The sequence below is a fragment of the Drosophila simulans genome, chromosome 2R, assembly GCF_016746395.2.
Source record: "Drosophila simulans strain w501 chromosome 2R, Prin_Dsim_3.1, whole genome shotgun sequence".
Taxonomy (NCBI): Eukaryota; Metazoa; Arthropoda; class Insecta; order Diptera; family Drosophilidae; genus Drosophila; species Drosophila simulans.
The window spans coordinates 10,000,001-10,019,094 of record NC_052521.2 but is presented as its reverse complement, the minus strand read 5'-3'; the positions used below and the strand labels follow the sequence as shown (position 1 = coordinate 10,019,094).

The 19,094-nt window shown below is 44.8% G+C and overlaps 5 protein-coding genes across 7 annotated transcripts in view; 4 read left to right on the top strand and 1 right to left on the bottom strand.

Annotated features, from left to right (window-relative positions):
* Positions 1-6,235: 6,235 nt before the first annotated feature.
* Positions 6,236-7,671, top strand: LOC6734210 (epimerase family protein SDR39U1). Its single transcript, XM_002081203.4, has 4 exons — positions 6,236-6,395; positions 6,455-6,897; positions 6,956-7,186; positions 7,241-7,671. Exons 1-4 carry the CDS (start codon positions 6,257-6,259, stop codon positions 7,436-7,438), a joined length of 1,011 nt encoding a protein of 336 aa, XP_002081239.2. The 5' UTR covers positions 6,236-6,256; the 3' UTR covers positions 7,439-7,671.
* Positions 7,672-7,817: 146 nt separating this feature from the next.
* Positions 7,818-8,907, top strand: LOC6734209 (general odorant-binding protein 67). The gene is made up of 3 exons (XM_002081202.3): positions 7,818-8,100; positions 8,157-8,363; positions 8,425-8,907. The coding sequence occupies exons 1-3, from the start codon at positions 8,053-8,055 to the stop codon at positions 8,806-8,808; spliced, it is 639 nt and encodes a 212-aa protein (XP_002081238.1). The 5' UTR covers positions 7,818-8,052; the 3' UTR covers positions 8,809-8,907.
* Positions 8,908-9,061: 154 nt separating this feature from the next.
* LOC6734208 lies at positions 9,062-10,169 on the top strand. Its single transcript, XM_002081201.4, has 2 exons — positions 9,062-9,469; positions 9,526-10,169. Exons 1-2 carry the CDS (start codon positions 9,106-9,108, stop codon positions 10,167-10,169), a joined length of 1,008 nt encoding a protein of 335 aa, XP_002081237.1. The 5' UTR covers positions 9,062-9,105.
* On the bottom strand, positions 10,154-12,463 carry LOC6734207. 2 transcript variants are annotated; one of them, XM_016167948.3, is made up of 4 exons: positions 12,043-12,463; positions 11,876-11,984; positions 11,184-11,367; positions 10,156-11,125 (listed from the first exon to the last, which is right to left on the bottom strand). In XM_016167948.3, the coding sequence occupies exons 2-4, from the start codon at positions 11,946-11,948 to the stop codon at positions 10,270-10,272; spliced, it is 1,113 nt and encodes a 370-aa protein (XP_016027252.1). In that variant the 5' UTR covers positions 11,949-11,984; positions 12,043-12,463; the 3' UTR covers positions 10,156-10,269. The 2 variants fall into 2 exon arrangements, with proteins under 2 accessions (XP_002081236.1, XP_016027252.1); XM_002081200.4 differs by having other exon boundaries at positions 10,154-11,125; positions 11,876-12,460.
* A 277-nt stretch (positions 12,464-12,740) lies between these two features.
* The window catches only part of LOC6734205 (nucleoporin Nup188), a 7,023-nt gene continuing 669 nt past the window's right edge, over positions 12,741-19,094 (top strand). For both annotated transcript variants that reach the window (XM_044922748.1, XM_016182219.3), the window contains exons 1-8: positions 12,741-12,905; positions 12,971-14,208; positions 14,281-14,390; positions 14,450-15,414; positions 15,471-17,541; positions 17,603-17,757; positions 17,821-18,034; positions 18,095-19,094. The exon at positions 18,095-19,094 is cut by the window's right edge and continues 368 nt beyond it. In XM_044922748.1, the coding sequence (XP_044778683.1) occupies positions 12,880-12,905; positions 12,971-14,208; positions 14,281-14,390; positions 14,450-15,414; positions 15,471-17,541; positions 17,603-17,757; positions 17,821-18,034; positions 18,095-18,925 (5,610 nt within the window). In that variant the 5' untranslated portion in view covers positions 12,741-12,879 and the 3' untranslated portion in view covers positions 18,926-19,094. The remainder of the gene's footprint in view (positions 12,906-12,970; positions 14,209-14,280; positions 14,391-14,449; positions 15,415-15,470; positions 17,542-17,602; positions 17,758-17,820; positions 18,035-18,094) is intronic.

Sequence of the window (19,094 nt, the reverse complement as noted above, 5' to 3'; positions counted from 1 at the left end):
AGTCTGATTGCATGAATAATAAGTACCATATGTTGTCTCTCTAAGCAAGAAATTTTGACTCTCCCAATGTAACGGTTCTTTTTGTTTTTGGGCACTTTCTGCAAAAGGTCGCTAAATGAGGCGGTAACAAAAATAGCACTGACCACGTTTTTGCTGAATAAAATTAATAGGAGTGATTGCTTTTGGTTTTTTTTCGACAAATTTTGAAAAAAGGAGTTGCATTAAAGGTTTTAATTGAATTTTTTTCGAAAGAACACCAAAAATTTTCTAGTTATGGATCGGGGAAAGCATTTTACCGTCGAAATAAGGAATTTGATTTAAAACATGATCTCTGAAGGTAAAACCTACGCTAAAATGGGACGGTTTGTTGGTTTTTCAAGCAATATGATCCGCAATGCATTGCTGTTTGTCGAAAAGAACGAAACACGTGGAAGAAACCCCTTAATATCCAACGTGGAGATCAAGCGCTTGGATCGGCAAAGCAAGAAGGAGCCTTTTAAGCCGGCGACGGAACTGAAGAAGGAGCTCCAGATAGCTGCAAGCGTGGAAACAGTTCGCAAACACTTAAGACAAAACAACCTTAATGTGTGCAGTCCCAGAAAAGTCCCGCTTTTGACTGTGAAGCATGTGGCAAAGCGAATCGGATATGCCAAGATACGCAATGACTGGCCTGTGGAGAAGTGGCGCCACATTTTGTGGTCAGATTAGAGCAAAATTTTGTTTTTTGGTTGGAAAGGCTCTCGGTCTTATGTCCCGCGTCCACCACGAACTGAAAATAATCCTCGCTTCACCTTTAAGACGGTAAAGCACGGGGGATCCAACATCATGGTATGGGCGTGCTTTTCATACTATGGAGTAGATCCGATTCATATGATTCAAGGCATCATGGATCAGCACATTTACACAGGTATCCCGGAAAATGTGATGGCGCCATATGCCGAGGATGAAAGGCCGTTTTTTGGGACATTTCAACAGGATAACGACCCAAAACACACGAGGAAGAAGGCTCGAAAGTGGTTTGAGCAGAAATCGATCCGAGTAATGATCAGTCACCCGACTTGAATCCAATCGAAAAACTTTGTGCAGACGTGAAAAAAAGGTTTCTGAAGCCAAGCCCAACCATAACGAGAAACTTTGGATTCATGGGGGATCGAGGATCAAGGATTCACGGTATGTATGTATTTATAAGTATAACATATAATTTAGAAAGCGAGTTGTTCAAATTATAAAGACGCTTTATACTTGCAGAAGGGAATCTAGTAAAAGTATCGGAGGAATTTTGCCGTCTTTCTTGATTTTAGATACATTGATAGATATATAATACCAAAATAAAGGTAGATATAAGAAATACCAGGATACATGTCATTCAGAAATGCCTTCAAGCCTTCTTAGTGTGTCACTTTCATAGAGAGAGACATCTCCAATCTGCTTTTCAGTTCAAAAAAGAGTTTCTGAATGAAAGTAGTAACAATAGGATATGTGCAGAGTTACGCTATTATACGCCAGCAATCTGATTACTTTTTCCTGAGCCCCGGGAACTGGGTGGCCTCCCAAGCGAATGAAAGGCCTCTTTTTGCTGTCAAGTTTGATACAGATGAAAAATAGCTTAGGCCCATGAATGGAGAGCCATGCCTGGGGATCCGACGACATGGAAAGTGGATTTGGGGAAAGGCTTCGGCTCCTTCAATGTAACCAGCAGTAGACATTCCATTCCGGATGTGGACTAGGAATGGGATCGCCGGACTTGTCGGACACGGTTTAATGTCGTTTGTGCTCGCCGCCGACATATAGTATGAATATTTATAATAGATACTTATCTTGCACCCTTTCGCAGGACAGCGCGTCCGACTCCTTGAATTAGCGGTCGCATTTCTGGCTTATTAATTGCCCGCATACACGAACGCGAGTCCTGGCCAGAGTCCTTAGTCCTTCCTGCTGCCTCGGTCGCCTGTCACTAGTGTCCTTGGCGACCTGTCGCCACCAAATGCAAATGCAAAACATAAAAGGCATAAATATTAAAAGCCTAATTAATTTCAGGTCGCCAGCACTGGGACTTATATTTTATTACAAAACTGAAACGTCAATAATTGCACGTAGGCCGGTGGCCGCCGCAGGTGTGAATTATTCCAGTTCACCTGCCCTTTTTGTCGCTGGAAGAAGGCAGGTTTGTCACTGGAATATGCTGTAAAAATGACTAAATAATTAAAGCAAGTTACGAGGATTTCGGAAGGAACAGCTGCTGCACGGAAAACTATAATTTTATACACGAAAAACTTGATATATCTCAAGCTATTAACATTTTAGAAGCTAAAAGTATCTTTAGAATTGCATTTATTAGCTTGGGTAGTATACCGCTCACTGCAGCACTTTTGTTTTAATTAAGCTGGTAATTTATAAACATTAAATAATTTCTTTCTCTGTAGCTACAAGTTTTGGCGATAAGTGATAGCAGGAGCTGCAATTAGGCATTCCAGCAGCTCGACTTGCCCTTCCGATTGCCTTTGATTGATGAGCCTAAAAATGGGACAGGTAGGATGACAGCGAGACCTTAGCCAAAGCTCCAACAGGTGGGTCTGGGGCAGTAAAAGTGGAGCTACTTGCCGCACATCTCAGTCCCAGTACCAATCATGTTGCACATACTCAGGCCGCCGGCTTTTCTTTCAGCGCTGCAGGTGCATTTAGTTGAGTCTTTCGATTTCGGTCTTAGCCATTCACCGTTTGTGGCTATCAGCGATATTGATGGATAACGAGTTTGAGTTTGCGGTGCCGGGAAAGTGGGTGAGTGCCAAGTAGCCGGTGGCATCGTAATTCGCTTTTCCCATTAATTGATATGCGACCGTTCCGTCCAGTTGCATTATTCATATGTATATATGAGTCTACGGAGAGAAAATCGTCAGCCATGCCATGCCACGCCAAGTCCAATCCAATTTCGATTTTCCAGCAGTTTTCCTTTCCTTTGATCTGCTGGCCGGGTGATCCCGAGTGTCAGAAACGCAGAGATCAGCAGATCCTTTCAAGCGGCATCCGCTTGACAAACTAGGCCCTTTGAAGTATCCAAGTTTCTATTGCAGCTAATTATTGCCGGTAATTGCGGAAAAGCGGAAAAGTGAAAAACACATTTCCCACAATAAACACACACATCAACCGTGATTTTCGACAAGTTGTTAAATTCGATGAGACTCACTGGCGCTCCATGCTCCATGACTTTTGACCCACATCGCCGGATGACTTCTCGCCTTACCTCGTGGCAAAGAGTCGAAGGAGATGCGTCACAGATTCACGAGTGGAGTGGCTGAATCCAATGGGACTGGAGGCTGAGGCGAAGGATGATTGGCGACCGCCAAGACGATGTCTGCGGCAATCTTTCGGCGGCGCCGCCATTTCGTCTGACCCAGTTTTATATTTCATGGCAGACAATTTGTCTGCGCGATATGTGCGCTTCGCAGATTGTTTATGATGCTTTTGAACCTTCCTTTAAAGAAGTCGCAGAAAACACATAGTTGAGTCGCAAAAAAAATAAAGCCCGTAGGTATGCCAAACTCCGAATTCAATTATGGCCAATTTGAACGGGGTGAGTAGGCCAACTAATGTAATGGAGATAGAGATAACCACTGTGCATCGCAACACCTTGGCCAATGCCAATTAGTTGGCCTTCTGGCTTTTGCTGGCCTGGCCAAATTTCAATTAACGTCAAGAGCAATCAACGAAACTTTCCACCCAGTTTGTTTGTATCTGACCGGCTGGGGAAAAGTTTGAACCCTGAACTTTGCTGCATTCTGGGCTTTTCAATTATTTAAAAACCGAGAGACCAGCTGCCTGCAAATTGCATAAGTTAAGTGCACTGAAAACCATCTTTTCATTTATGGGATTGGCTCTCAACAATGAGTAAGATATTTACAGGTTACAGGCCTAAGTTACAGTTTGTAACTATTTAGTTATTAAATGCTAAATATTCTTTTAATAATTAAATGCATGGTGTGTCATGGCATACATACGAGTATGCTTTATTTTCCGTGCATTAAGTCGAGTTCGGGTTGCAAAACTTGTTAGCCGCATCGCAATTATGACAGAATTAAGTTTTATGCTGTGCCACCGAGGTGACCAACTGTCAGACCCGGCTAATCCGACCCGATCCGCTCCTCATGCCCAGTCCCGATCGACAGCAGTGGCCGGTCCCCAATCCCCGCCAGACAACCGCAAGGCGGCAAAGGAGCGACACAAACCGCACATAAAACTGTCAGGGAGTGTGTTGCGGTGTGTCAATGGCCAGCGAGATGTGGATTCCGATCCATGCCAGCACCACCACCCACGTGCAACACAAATCACTCCGGTGGGTGAATGTGGATGGGTGCATTTGGATGCATATTCGGATATTCGTCCATGTTTGTGCCATTGACTTTGCAACTTTGTTGCGGCTCTGTCGCTCTGTTGCTCTGTTTGTCTGTTTGTCTGTTTGCCAATAAAGCAAAGAAAGAAGTTTGTCCCCAAACCGGCAGTGTGCGAAAGATACAAAGATACCAGCTGGGTATCCGTATCTGTGTATCTACATTTGCACCGGAAGTGCAACTCAAACAGCGAGACACGAGACAACTTTTTGCTGCAGATCCTTTCCATCAACGTTTCCATATTTTCCTTTTGTCTAGAAAGTTTTCCCACTCAGCTCCACTCCTGTTTTTATCACTGACAAGTGTCAGAAGCAAAAGAGCCATGGAAATTAAAGTTCCATTGGCGGAACCCATCAGCCCACGTTCGACAATCGATGATGAGTGTCATTGGAACATGTAGTAAGAAACTAAAGAATCCATTTAATTTATAGAATTTATGAAAGTTTAAGGTATAGATACTACATACTGAGATAAAATGAAGCACACAAGCACTAATTACCTCTTTGTGGGAGTTTTTAAAAATCACATTCCTTAGTTAACCACACTTTAAGTGGTAATAATATCAACATTCCACTGCGCAGACAGTAATATCCAACTGATATTTAGTTTTTTTCCCCCTAAACTACTCTGCACGCTCGTTGGCCGTTATTCAACTGGCTGTACGTGATTACTGCCTGATTGCAGGACTAGATAAAAGCAGCAGACCTCGTAATTATGGCCTCAGATCCTTTTACGCCGCCATCACTGCGCCTTTCTCACTCAATGAAGCGCAATAATTGCGGAGCTTAATGCAAATTCTTAGTCCAAAAGGGCAGCCACGCCCACTTAGGGGCGAGGGCGGAGAAAGTGGTGGTCGGTTAATGCAAGCCGGCACAGTGTATGCAAATGAGTTTCCAATGACTTGCCACGAAAGCAAGGCAAAAACAAAACAAAACAGCACGCAGCAAAGCCAAGGATATGACGTTGTGTCGCCTGCTGCACTTGAACTTGCCCATTAACTTGGCCCCATGCGTCTGCCCCATGTCTGCCAATATGCACTAAAATATATATATATATATACATATCTAGAGATACAAGTGAGTCCGCTGGCGGAGTGAAAGCGTCATAGCCACTTGTATTGTGCTCGGCTTAAGGCATTTTATGCGAAACTTGCGCTTTATTGGATTCTCGGGGTCTGCTCCTTTTAACGCTCAACTTAAAGCGATAAGCGAATTGCAATTTAGGTTCACTGTCTGCCCTCTATTTCCCCCTATCGGTGCACTTAAATGCTGTGCGGGAGTGACACTAAAAGCCTCTCCAGTCGGAAGACCAGCAGGCATTGCACATTTACGATACTAAATCACTTAAGCCCGTTTTTGGTTAGCTTTATTTCAAGGAATATGGAAAAACATCAAAGGCTTCCTATATAATATAATTACTTGGCCGTTTAACATGTGGGAAAACTCGTTTTTACTTTATGAAAATCCTTTAAAGGCCTTCAAGCATTCAAAAGAAAATATTTTAAAAAAGGAGGTGCCGATAAAAGAAATATGTTGAAGCGAAATGGCCTAAGCTTTAAACACAATCCAATAGACTTCGAAAAATTATCAGATTTTCTTTAAATTTTAAAGACTTTCTTTAAACTTAAAGATATAGGTTTTTTTATAGTAAGCGGTCCACTTTGGCAGTATTTAATTTTAGTAATTTAATCCTCCATACAGCATTTTCATGCCATCACATACCTGGAAAACAAACCAACCATCCCGAACATAATTTTTAAGGAGGGAAGGTCTTAAAATAACTTTAAAAATTGCAAGTTGGATTTATGCTAGTCATTCGAAATTTAATTTTTCGCGCCTAGTTAAAAGGAAGTGGCAGCACACAGTCTTAACATGGAGATCTGGCATCCTCCGCACATCAGCTGTAATTTGTTTACATTACGTTCTGCTAAGTGTCGTAATTCGGGAAAAGTCGCCAATTTGGAGCAACCTCTTACGATTATACCAAAAATGTCGAGGCATGCTCTGATAGGTACGTTCAAAGGTGTTAGCCATCGGGCGCAGCCACCAATAACCAGGAATCTCGCTCAGGTGGTGGCACGGGCTTCATTGGTCGCAACCTGGCAAACCATTTGACCAAAAAGGGTTACGATGTGACGGTGATCTCCCGCATGCCAGGTGCGAAGCGCATCACCTGGCACGAGCTTGAGAAGAATGGTATTCCCGGATCCGTAAACGCCGTGGTAAATGCCACGGGCCAGAACACATTGGATCCAACGAGACGCTGGACTCCAGGATTCCAGCAGAATGTGTGGAACTCGCGAATCAACTCCTCAAAAACTCTGGCTCAGGCTATTAAGTCGGCTCCCCAGGTCACCTCTTTCGTGAATCTATGCGGCGTGAGTCACTATCAACCCTCGGAGTCCAAGGTTTACACCGAGGAGGACCAGGTGCAAGGATTCGACTACATGTCCAGGTTGTGCTTGGCCTGGGAGGAGGCTGCCCACACTGGTAGTGAGCAGGATTGTAAAACCGTAAGTCAATACTATAGAGCATCTATAATAGGTATAAAAACCGCTTAATCCTTTTCAGACCATCCTGCGGTGTGGTGCTGTTGTGGGTCATGGCGGTGGCATGATTCAGTCCATGTGGCTACCGTTTAAGCTTGGCGTGGGAGGTCCATTGGGCAATGGAAAGCAAATAATGCCCTGGATACACCTGCACGATCTGTGCAGCTTGATACAGTACATCATAGAAAAACCAGTGCCAGGAGTGGTCAACGCGGTGGCCCCAGAAATAACCAGCAATTTGGAGTTTAGCAAAGTAAAAAATCACAGCTTCTTATACAAACACTATAATATTTTATGTTTTTGTCAGGCCTTTGCCAAAGCACTTCATCGCCCGTGTATCTTCGCCGTTCCTGAGTTTGTTGTCCATGCCATCTTTGGACCAGAGCGGGCAGCTCTGGTTTTAAGTGGCGCCAAAGTCAAGCCACAGAAAGCGCTCTCATCCGGATTTAAATTTCAATATCCCAGCGTCAAGGAGGCTGTGACGCAGCTGACCCTCAAAGGATGAACTGAATCGACACCGAATGCTGGTTATACGTATGCTTTGTTCAAAAGCGGTCTGTATATTAAATAGATGGTAGTACCAAGCGCAAATTAAAACGAATTTCTGCGATAGGGGGGATTTGTGAATCACGCCCTCCGAAAATAGACCCACTTAATTTGTTTACTCATTAGTCTTGTCCACCAGTATTTCATCATTATTTTGGTACCACATTAAATGTAATCGTTGACTTAATTCGATTTATAAAACGTGTATAAACTTTAATTGCCTGAAGGGGAATCTTTGCGAAACCAACATGTAATCTTGTAAAGCAAGCTAAATAACAGCGTGTACAAGGGGATTTCAGAAGAATAATTCAACGTGTGCAAAAGGTAGATAAAGAGATAAATCCGATCCCTTTTGCTGCGTTACTTGCCAATTAATATAATTGCAACCAAAGCTAAATTAATAGCAAAAAAAATTAATTGACTTGCACACGCTGTGAATACGCTATAAAAACCCACATAATCATAATCATACATCAATGACTTTTTTTTTGTGACCGCTCTGGGTGGGTTCTATAAATTGGGGACCCATGTCGGTTGGAGAATCAGTATCGTTTTGAGCCGCCGAACCAAAAAATGCTTTCGAAATCGCAGCTATTACTGCTCGTTGTCGGGTTCTGTCTGGTATGATGATGTGTTATCACGCGACTCTAGCCCGGTTATAACTAATCTATTAACAGAATGCAGCCGTCTCGGCTGACGTGGACTGCAGCAAACGGCCATCGTATGTCAATCCCAAAACTTGTTGTACAATGCCGGACTTCGTGACCGACGAGTTGAAGCAAAAGTGCATCAAGTTTGACATGACTCCGCCGCCGCCGTCGGATGGGGAAGCCAGTGGATCCTTTGAGAGCAAGCGTCGTCATCATCATCCGCATCCCCCACCAGTTAGTACCACAGGAATATTGTTCTTGATCATGATAACTTGATTACACTCCCTCCGTTCAGTGCTTCTTCTCCTGCATCTTTAACGAGACTGGCATCTATCAAAACCGAAAACTGGATGAGGCGAAGCTGAAGAACTATTTGGAGGAGGTATTCGAGGACAGTTCCGATCTGCAGACCGCGGCCACCCAGGCCTTCACCACGTGTGCCAACAAAATCGCGGAGTTCGAGGCTAATCTACCTCCTCGTCCTGCTCCATCTCCCCCACCCGGATTCCCAATGTGTCCTCATGATGCTGGTCACCTCATGGGCTGTGTGTTCCGCAATTTGATGAAGAATTGCCCAGACTCAATTCGAAATGATTCCCAGCAGTGTACTGACATAAAAGAGTACTTTACCAACTGCAGGCCACCTCGTGGTCCTCCTCCTTCCGCCGAAGATATGTAAGGCACCCAAGAAATCCCATTTGTCTGAAAATTTATTTACCTCTACCAAGCAGAACTTTTAATATCTTTCAATTTAAGCCAATAAACATTTAAAGCTCAATATGGTTTCACTTTCCTTTCGCCGATTGGAGCATCCTTTATGCCACTTATCACTAGGATGCACGTCTGGGTGCGCAATGAGTTAGAAAATTAGATTTTCCGCGAGGAAATTGCTTATCGCGCGCATGTGCGTGGCTAGAAAACCGTATCCTGTCCAGAAGGGATTCATTTGTGTTTAGTCCTTGAACGTGTTAGGAACATGGCGGAGGAACTGAAAGTATTCTTTGAAGAGTGTCGTGGTCAAGGGTTTTCCGCAAAGGAAATGCTGGCTGTATGTCAACCTTTGATTTGGAGAATCCGTTTGGCTAGAATCAAGAAATGGTGCTTCATCCTACTGCCGCTGGTGTTTATTTATCTGCTTTGGCTATGTAGTGACACCTTTTCTTGGTGGCTAAGTTCCCTGGGTCGATTGGTGCTCATACAGATCCTTCCATTGTGGGATTGGAGGCCCTACTATCAGGCCAAGTGTCTAATACCACGCGATCAAAGTGTCCAAGAGCAGACACCGTCATTGGGTAAAGGGGAGACTTTGTGGCAGAATTGTGCTCTTTGTGAAGGTTTAGGTGAGTTCAGTTCTTTAATTTGTTAATTACCTATTTCTTATTAATTTAATTTTCAGAGGGAATAGCCGCTGTTTCCAATGTAAGCTACTCCTCCTTGGAGTCTGAGCACTTAGAACGTGGGCAACCAGTGATTATAACAGACACTGGACTGCAAACGGATGTTCTTCGTCTCCTAGAGCAAATCGAGAAGAAGTCACCTCAGTGGCTAGCCAGTGAACCTTGTGATGTTTCCAGCAATCTGTTGCTGAGGAAACTATTCAACCTAGAGGCGGCTCTGGATAAGATTCATTCATGGCAAGGACAGACATCGAATTTCTGGCACCTTCAACTGAGGAACTGCCAGAAGAAGGCTGTAAAGTCCTCTCGGTTATTCCTGGATCGTCCCTACTACTATCCTCTTCACCTGGCTCCGTATTACTCCAGCTGGATATTGGCAGTCCATCAGCAAAAGCGAAACCAAGCCGATATATACTTACGTGGCCTGGTGCTCATCCAGCAACTAAGTGGCCACTTTGAGATGGTTCTCCATCCAAAGAAGCCCTGCAATAAAGGAATATGTCCAAGCTTGCGGTTGCGACTGAATGCAGGAGAAGGTCTCATCTTTACCACAGATATCTGGAGTCTAAGTTATGGTCTGGAGAAGCCCCATGGAAAGCAAACCTCCCTGGCTAGCATTTTTGAGATTGACTGGCAGCCGTAGAGTGTTTTAGTTGGCCGAAATTGTATTTACACACACAACTAGATACAGACGAATCGAAGCCTAAAGTTATCGAAATTTACTGGGAGGGAACAGAATCATCTTAGGCCCGGCGACACTTGGCCTCCACCAACTTTTGCAACGTGCCCGTCAGGCTGTTGATGGCATCGATCTTCATGCGCTCAATGCGCTCCTGCTGCACCAGCGACATTTTTTGGATCTGCACCTGTTCGCGCTGTAGATTTCGTTGCAGCTCTATCTTCTCCCGCTCCACTTCCAGTTTTCTTTCAAAGTAATCCTTCCACCATATGTCATCGGGAATGCCAAGAGCTTGGTGCGAGCCCATGGGTCGTGCGAGATCGTATTGCTTGCCATTAACTTCCAGATGTTGGCTGCTATCGTTTGTACGTTCCGCCTCCGCAGCTTGATCGCCATCGTACTCCATTTTGGGTTGACGGACTACCTCCGACATGCTGTTGCTATCTTCATCGAATTCATCGTTGGACTTGCTGTCCAGATTCATCTGGGCCTGCAGCAGGACCTGATCCACAGGTGTAATATACGGCTGGCTGTCCTTGGCCGCAGTCTGGGGTGGAAGTTGCAGCTGCATTTGGGGTGTTCCAGGCTTTAGGCTCACCGGAGTAGGTTGAAGCTGTAAAGGTTGCTGGGGAATTCCCGGGTTCGGGTTTTGCCCATTTGCAGAATGTGGAGCTTGTGGCGCATTTGAAGGCTGTTGTGGCAAGTGCATATCAAAATCGGCCTTCTTTCCCTGCAGATACTTGAACATCTCCTCGAAGAACTCCCAGTGCACATAGCCGGATACGTATTTTTTGTTCAGATTCTTGTTGTAGGTGATGAGGATGTTATGCCACTTCTTCTGCACTTTTGCGGCGGAGTAGCGAAATCCCAGTCGCTGTAGTTGCCGAGTGCAGTGCAGCCAAAGAGCAGTCCGTTTTTGTCTGTAAGTGTGTTACTTTTTCAAAGATGTCTTTACTGTGGAATAATAGCCTTGCTCACCTGCCCTCTGTAAAGCTACCCTCCATGGGACCGCGTATGTGAATCAATGCTCTGGTGGCCTCTGTGGTCCAAGCACGCTCGTAAGGACCACGTCCCACATTATTGCCTGCCCCTGACGTATCTGCCTCCTCGAGCAAGCAATCATCATCCAAGTCATCCAAATCATCGTCACTTATTTGATAGGCTATGGAAATAAAAGAAATAAGTTACTTTTAATTATTGTCCTAGTCTTGAATAATTTAAAAGCTTGCAGATTATAATAATTATATTTAATACCGTTTTATACACTACGAAAATATCTAACGAAATCGAGATAGTTCTAGCCTTATCTTAAGTTCAAAAACTTGTTGCTTTTGGGCAGCAGTGGCATCTCTGGCGCTCTCGCAGCATCCTTTCAGAAATTTCTCTCTCTTTGTTATCCTGCTCTCATTCTCGCTCTCCCGTTTAAGTTACCACCCAACGCCAGGCCAAAAAGCATCCTAGCTATGTCAAAGATGCTAGCTGCTGCTGACATACACCTTTATGATACATACATATATACCTACATATATCCTGATACATGACGAACACTATGTGCGTAGGTATGTACATATGTCCTTCCACTAGGACTGTACAGACCAACACTTGTGCACTTTCCGGGCAATCACTCAATTTTCTATTATGATTTCACAATTGGCAATCGGCAGACTTACGTTCATTATCCTCGACATTATTCCCGTTGCTTGGTGTTTGCCCATTTCCTGCGTTGAGCTGAACTTGAGCCATTGCGGCTGTCAGACTTTTGAAGTCAATCTGCTTTTTCTGCCAGAATATGAGCAATTTTAGACCTTTCGCCTGTCAATAGTTTTCTCGTACTAACAGGACAATTTTCGGGCTGCAGCTTCCAGGCGCCGTGAACGTGAACTTCGAGTGCGCCTACTCTCTCGCGCCTTCTCCGCTCCTCTCTCGCTCGCTCTTAGATCTGGAAAAGATGGGAGGCTGCGGCTAGCCGAGGAGTAGTGGTATTAGTTTCCAAGAAATGGGCCTCTAGAATGGGTGGCTGGGCGGTGCAGCGGGCGCTGGAGTGCAGCATCTGCGCACTTTGCACTCTGACTTCGCAGGTCTGTTAGCCGCAGCCACAGCCTCACTGGAATGGCTTTATGTGATTGGAAAGTCTAACCTAAATAGTTCTAGTCCGACTGGATTGGAAGGCTATTTATGAAATATTTGGAATATATCAAGATCTCAATGCTATAAACAAGTGTCAGGTTATGAATGAAGGGCCACAGGCGAACGTCTATATTTTAAACCTCTAGTATAGGTTTCTAAACTGTTTCATCTGAAATGTATACCAATGTACCTGTAATGCAATAATAATATAATAATATGCTTTACAATTGTATTTTATTTATGTAAATCGATAAGCTATCATCAGATCTAAGATTTCATACCTCGATTTAAGTAAAATTTAGTAAACTAAAGAAAATGTATAAAATAATTTTATACCTTGAGTGCGCACTGTATTACAATTTTCTAACTGTCTTTTTAAAACAGGAACTATCGTTTTATCGATACACCTTCGGTGCTACCAGCTGATTGTCCCGGCATTTTGTTGTGCTAGGTGGCAACTCCAACGCCGCGAATTTGCGCGTGGAAAAGAATATATTTGTTATTAAATAATTTTTTATCGTAGTTGTTAAGAAAGAGGGACTAGACAATGCCTGCGGTGGAAAAGAGCGTGATGTGAGTACAGGCAGTGCGATAATATCGAATAATGACTAAATGAAATCCTACGATTTGCCATGTAGCACCGACTGGAAGCGCCTGTGGCCGATGGTCTCGGGAATCCACTATGAGACGCCACAGGATACTGTGCACGAGGAGCTGATGAACGTGGCTTCTGAATTGCAGGCTGGAGTGCTTCAATTTAAGCCCAAGAATGCCTCCAACCTCGAGCTGGGCACTTTGCTGAAAGAGAAAAAGCAGGAAAAGCTGCTGCCCTTCACCGAACGACTGCAGGATCTGTTGGATCTAGAATCCGCCCAGTGTTGGGAAATCCTGTGCTACTACCTCACGCAGGAGTACCGTGGATCGGCGAGTCTCCTTACTCAACTGATCTCTACCGAAACGAATATGGCCAAACTGCACGAGGACATACGACATTACTACTCCCTGGAACGCATGGTTGTCCTCAAGATTGTTAAGAATCTTATCGTCTTCCACCGGGTACCGAATCATCCCTATCACCAGGAGTATCGCGCCGTGGTCGAAAAGATAACCATCCCCCGCCTTAGAGATTCATACCTAGACCAACTGGAGAGCTTGATTAGCGAAGTGCCACCCAGGAAGCTAATCGCGGGAGAATGCTTCCACACTGCGGAACGCTTAGTTGCATGGTCGGAGCGAAACGCTCGTGAGATCAACGAGGTTTTGCACATCCTTCTGGTGCTAGCGGAACACCTGCCCATGGGGTTGGAGCAGATAAAGAGAATATTTGCCGCCTGCAAGCAACACTCCTTCGGAAGGATGCAAAGTTATCTGGATGACACCCAACCTTACCATCAGGAAATTTCTCGAAGCCTTTCATACTCAGAGCTGATGTTAATTCTAAAGTGCCTGGACTTTGAGAAGCCCGAGAAGCACTCGGATCTAATTGAAAAACTTATAGAGGATCTACAGGTGGACATTGCCAGCATGTACCACAGACCAGAGCACGGACCTTTGCTCCTAGCGTGGATGCTGCTTCGCTTGCGAGGCACCAACGATGCCGACGATGCCTCCAGCTTGCTTCGCTGTCGGCAGCTGGGCAAGCGAGCCGTGGATCTTAAGTGTTTTGTCCAACTGCACCTAATTGCCAGGCATTCTATGTTCGCCGATGACTCTATGCTGTCACGCATTGTGCGAAAAACCATATACAACCAGGTTGGATATCTGTGCAACCTCTTTGACGGCGATGGCAGCTGCGCTCGGTATGAGGGCATTTACGAATTGCTCTGCGAACTTGTCTCATGGCCCCACTTAGCTAAAGACTTTTGCAGTCGGGAAGGTCAGTATCATATAATCAAAAGATCTAAACAGAAAAAAATTGTTTCAAACGAACAACTTTATATTTATCTAGATGATGGTCCGTGTTCGCTATACAAAACTCTATTAGAGAACTTCCCCCTAGAATTAACACATCTGTCCAAACTGGCAATGTCACTGACAAAAGCGGGACAAGGCAACTATGTAAGCCATTACTCGTATACTGAAAGGCATCAGTTTAAATTATTCTACCAATCTTTCAGGTCAAGAGTCAAATAGAAGCTTTGCCCATATTGGCTCTTCGTTACGATGAAAGTCAACACAAACTCAGAGAAGTGGACACAAATGAATTCGAACTCCTGGCCAGCGTGCAACCATTTCCGCGAATTGATTTTACCATACCCGCAGGAACTAGTTGCACAGCCATCGAACATCCGTCCGGCTGCTTTATGCACTTTCGTGTTCCGGTAAACTACTTTGACGTACTGCACCACGAAATCAACTGTCTGCTAGGCGAGACGGGTCACATGCATGGTGACTTTGAATCGAGCAAGCGCATACGCAATGTAGAAGCTGGTTTAAGATTTCTGGAAAGTGTTGTGAAGCTCAGTCAATCGATATCCGACATCAGCGCCGAAATGGTGCATCCTACCGAGATGTGCGTTGATCTGCTGCACACGTTCAAAAACGTTCAATGCCCACCAGTTGGACTTTTGTCCAGCTGTCTGAATGTTTGCACTGCGCTGCTGCCGTTGGTAGACGAGGAGATCTTTTCACGGATAAGCAACCTACACATCTTGCCGACAGTAAGCCCGGGATCTCAATGTGACTTCAAAATGTATGCCAATGCCAATGCAGTGGGTTTTGAGTCGCGCTTTTTAGGCTCCGCCATTGATAATGTGGAGAAGAAAAGGGAGCGCTACGAATTCTTGCTTTCTTACATTGGGTTCCTGCGAGCATACTCCAACCTGAAACGGAATCGCCTAATCCAGATGGAGATTCCCGGCCTTATATTCCTGTTAAGGGATGTTTTCCCGCACGTGCACACCTGGCACTTTAACTCTCAAGTGGAGAGAAACAAGATCTACTTCGAGATTCTTAGCTTTATATGCGACATCCTGGACATGTTTAACACTACTAAAAACCCTAACTGCCAGCAAAGCGAACTTTTGGTAAAGGTGTGCGTCTATTCCCTTCTAAATTTGGAAAATGGTCTGATTCTTTTGAGGTAAGAGCTACCGTAACTCCAACAAAGAATAAATTTAAATAATAATTATATTTCAGATTTGTGGGTGTGGGCAATTCTTATGTCCAGTACACCATGGAACTAGAGACAAATTGGATGCAGCAGCAACCTCACGGGTTAATGATGTTGGTCCGTCTATCCATGCGTATCCTGATGCAGTTACTGCGCCTTAAGGACGAGGTATATGGAAACAGTGAAACCCTTTCCCCGCTGGAGGCGTTGATATACACACAACCCAAACAGCGTGATACTCTGCGGATCATACCTACAGTATGCAGTTACATGAGCAACATATTTGATAGATGGCTACCGATTCTGTCTTGCCGCCTGCTGAAAAGAATCGCTCTCCAGTTCAATATGTCTCTCTTGGCCTGTCTGGATATGGAGGCTGATCAAATCCGATTGACGTTTATGCAGAAGTTGCCTGATGAGCTAGAAAGTGATTCCATAAAGATAGCCATCCTTGAGCTGGTGGACGCATGCATTGCCAAGCAACCGGGTGTTACCGAGGCATTTTTCAAGGTTAACTATGACCTTGATAAACGTTCCCGTTCATTTTTCAGTAAGGATTGTGTTCCCAATATCGGTGAGAGTATTGTCACTTATATGAGAGACTTTCTGGACGCCCTTCAAGTGGATCCACTAACCATTCAACAGGCCTTGCCCGCTAAGATCATGACCATCTTCCACTCAATGTGGAAGCATAATCTGCAAATGCTAGTGAATGATCTAGTGAAGGATAAACAGTTTTGGCAGAAACTCTGCTCGCCGCTCTTTTCAGAGCTTCAGCCAAATTTACGAATCTACACGCAGCTTCTAAATATTATATCTATTGAAGTCTATACGGGAACTGGAACCGATACCGCTTTGCTTGACGTCCTGAATAAGTTATTTGAACAGAAATACTTTGGACCTTGGCTTAATTACGTTTTTAACATGCCCAAGGTTCCGGCTGAAAAAAATTCGAGTTCTTCCGACCATTTGCCAGACTGGATCTGTTGCCTGCAGGCTTTTAAGGATCTAATTGTAATTTTGCTAAAGAAACAGCCAAAGTTCGTGACCATACCCGACTCGCAGTTCAAGCTAATGGCGCAGAAGTGTTTGGTTGTCCTGGTTGATCGCTCAAATTATTTGGAGGACATGCGACCGTTCATCATACTGGCCGAACTGTATGTGTTCATCTTACTCGAATTTAAGCACGCGTACACAGACAGTTTAGAGGAGGAACAGAAACTGATGGACTTACTGTTGCAACTGATGAACCGTATTTGCTCGTGCTATGAGGATCAGCACGTAAGGGCCAAAGAGGCATGCCTGGCCATTGTGACCAAGTGCACACATCTATACACAGACCTTCTTATCAGGGACTCGTCCATAGCCTTACGTTTTCTCAACTCAGTCGTAGGCATCATCTGCAGCGAACTGCAGCACATGGAGAACTCGGTGAGCCTGGAAAAATCGCAATGCCTCAATAATTCGGACAGTTCAGACAGCAAGACATCCACCAACTCACTTATTCTCTGCCTGAATTTGTTAAAGGCTGTAGCTACCATATTCCACAACGATGGTCCCGGAAACTGGGATCTGCCATTTGTTTCGGTGCGTTTGTTTCAACGGCTCGTGCGCTGCGTGTCTCGAACCCTTCCATTGTTTAGCAAACAAGTTCTAAGTGTGCAGCTGCTGGATGTGCTCATTGTATTTGCCAAGGGCCACTGTTCAGTTGAGTTTCTGCATTGCGATGTGGGAGAATACTTGTGGCTGAAACTGTTGCCTCCCAGTGAACTCTTGCAGTCAAAACATGAGTTTACTAAGACAACGGCTGCGGATGTAGAAGGTTGGACCGTAGAGCAGTGGTGGCCGGTATACGCCAGAGGTATTGAGCTCGTTACCATCATTTACGAGAAGCACAAGAAGTGCTTTCTAAAAGATGTTTTTCAATTTGTGGGCATTCATGCTGTTTTCCTGGAGGATGCATTGCTATTGAGCAAGCAATCCTTGGAACCGTCAGCCATGCACTTAATTAAGGCTGCTGTTAGCTTAGTAGCCAGTTTGACGGAGCACCACAAAGAGTGGAGGCAAGACAACGATCTGTCGCTTGCTAACCTAATGGTGGGTTCTGTTTTAGTTGTTCAACTAAATAATATTTTAATCGCTTACTTGAAATCCACAGCGTGCAGTTCAGAGTTTGCTGTGCCACTGCTCATCTTTGTTTCATCAGCAAAAAAATTTAAAGTGTCTTCTGGCTGGTCGACGCTCCCAGCTGGAAATCCTGCGCAGAACAGAGGCTCTAATCGTTGACGATGAACTTATCTCCGCCTGCAATGAGTGAGTTGCCTTGAATAATGGTGTTATACTAGACTAAATATTTCCAATTAATCTATTTTTTAGCCTCACGGATATAATAATTTCTTGCGTTAAAGCCTTACTTAGATTCAGTCCGGATTTAATGGAACTACTGTGCTGCAGTGCATATGAGCCCTCCAAACACTCAGTCTTACTAGACGTCAAGTTTGGTGCACCTAAGTTGAACGAAGAGAACTTGACGCTCACATTTGGAATCGTCCTCAACTTGGTAAACATATACGTAAAGGCCTTGAACATGGTATGTATATGCGGCATTATAAGTGTGTCCATTCTTTTCTCATTCCATTGAAATCATCAGCAAAATCATGGCTTCAGTGAGGTGCCACTAAACTCACTGCCCAACGTGGAGCATTCCGGGGGCAACGATGATGCTGATGTTTGTGTAGGCAACCAAACCAACCGCACCTTCTCTAAATCTCTGACCACTGCATCGATTTCAACCGGAAGCTGTCCAGCTAGTGAGTTGCTCTCCAACATGGACGGCCAGCTATGTTTGCTTGCCTTGGAGCATCTGCTCATGCTGGTCGCTTCGCAAGCCATCTGTATAATTCGCTCACCGAACCTCGAAACGCTCTGGAAGCAAATCGTGCGTCGGGACATCAGCAACGAGCTGTTAATCTTCAACGAGTTCGTGCGCCGCAAGGTGATATTAGACTACAAAGAGAACCGTAGTCCCTGGATACGACGAAAACACGGGCTCTGTAAACTGAAGTGCGTGGACCCAGTGAGGAGTTCAAGCAGTTCTTCCCGCAGCTCAGAAATTGTGCGCCGCAGCAACACAAATAACGAACTGCGGGTTAATGTCGTACGCAGACTGCATCTGCAGCAACAGCAGCGAACTCCTCCACCGCACAACTTTGACATGAGCAGCGATCTGAGTCCCATTGCGGCAATTCAAGATGCAGCCATGTCGACGAGCTCGGATCTTAGAGATGGCCGAAAGCGTTTGTATCCCGCTCAACAGGCGGGCGACGCCTTCTTGGAGGACGAACTGGCCGCCATCGAACTGCAACACTTTCCACCGCCCACAGAGCCTGTGTATTGTGAATTGTCGCAGGTTCAAGTGGTGGAGGAGGACTACCTCCATTTGATGTCGGCCCTCTTTAATGTATTGCCCCACTGCGACTGAGCGGCTAGCCCTTCGATTGTAAAGTACTTCATGGATTTATAAATAAAGTATGTAGACATAAAACAAAACAGTGCGGCTAATTTTTGTTATCACAGATAGAATGATTTTTAATAAAACAGCCAATTGAACAAATAACTTTCCATGTAATAAAGGCAATTCCTTGATTCCC

Bases quoted from the DNA above. Each gene is read 5' to 3' on its own strand.
- LOC6734209 (XM_002081202.3), top strand. From the start codon at position 8,053: ATGCTTTCGAAATCGCAGCTATTACTGCTCGTTGTCGGGTTCTGTCTG. The intron at 8,101-8,156 runs GTATGATGATGT...ATCTATTAACAG, and splicing joins TCGTTGTCGGGTTCTGTCTG to AATGCAGCCGTCTCGGCTGA. The intron at 8,364-8,424 runs GTTAGTACCACA...CCCTCCGTTCAG, and splicing joins ATCATCCGCATCCCCCACCA to TGCTTCTTCTCCTGCATCTT.
- LOC6734208 (XM_002081201.4), top strand. From the start codon at position 9,106: ATGGCGGAGGAACTGAAAGTATTCTTTGAAGAGTGTCGTGGTCAAGGG. The intron at 9,470-9,525 runs GTGAGTTCAGTT...TTTAATTTTCAG, and splicing joins TGCTCTTTGTGAAGGTTTAG to AGGGAATAGCCGCTGTTTCC.
- LOC6734210 (XM_002081203.4), top strand. From the start codon at position 6,257: ATGGAGATCTGGCATCCTCCGCACATCAGCTGTAATTTGTTTACATTA. The intron at 6,396-6,454 runs GTACGTTCAAAG...AATCTCGCTCAG, and splicing joins GTCGAGGCATGCTCTGATAG to GTGGTGGCACGGGCTTCATT. The intron at 6,898-6,955 runs GTAAGTCAATAC...AATCCTTTTCAG, and splicing joins GTGAGCAGGATTGTAAAACC to ACCATCCTGCGGTGTGGTGC.
- LOC6734207 (XM_016167948.3), bottom strand. From the start codon at position 11,948: ATGGCTCAAGTTCAGCTCAACGCAGGAAATGGGCAAACACCAAGCAAC. The intron at 11,368-11,875 runs GTAAGTCTGCCG...TTATTTCCATAG, and splicing joins TAATGTCGAGGATAATGAAC to CCTATCAAATAAGTGACGAT. The intron at 11,126-11,183 runs GTGAGCAAGGCT...ACACACTTACAG, and splicing joins GGTAGCTTTACAGAGGGCAG to ACAAAAACGGACTGCTCTTT.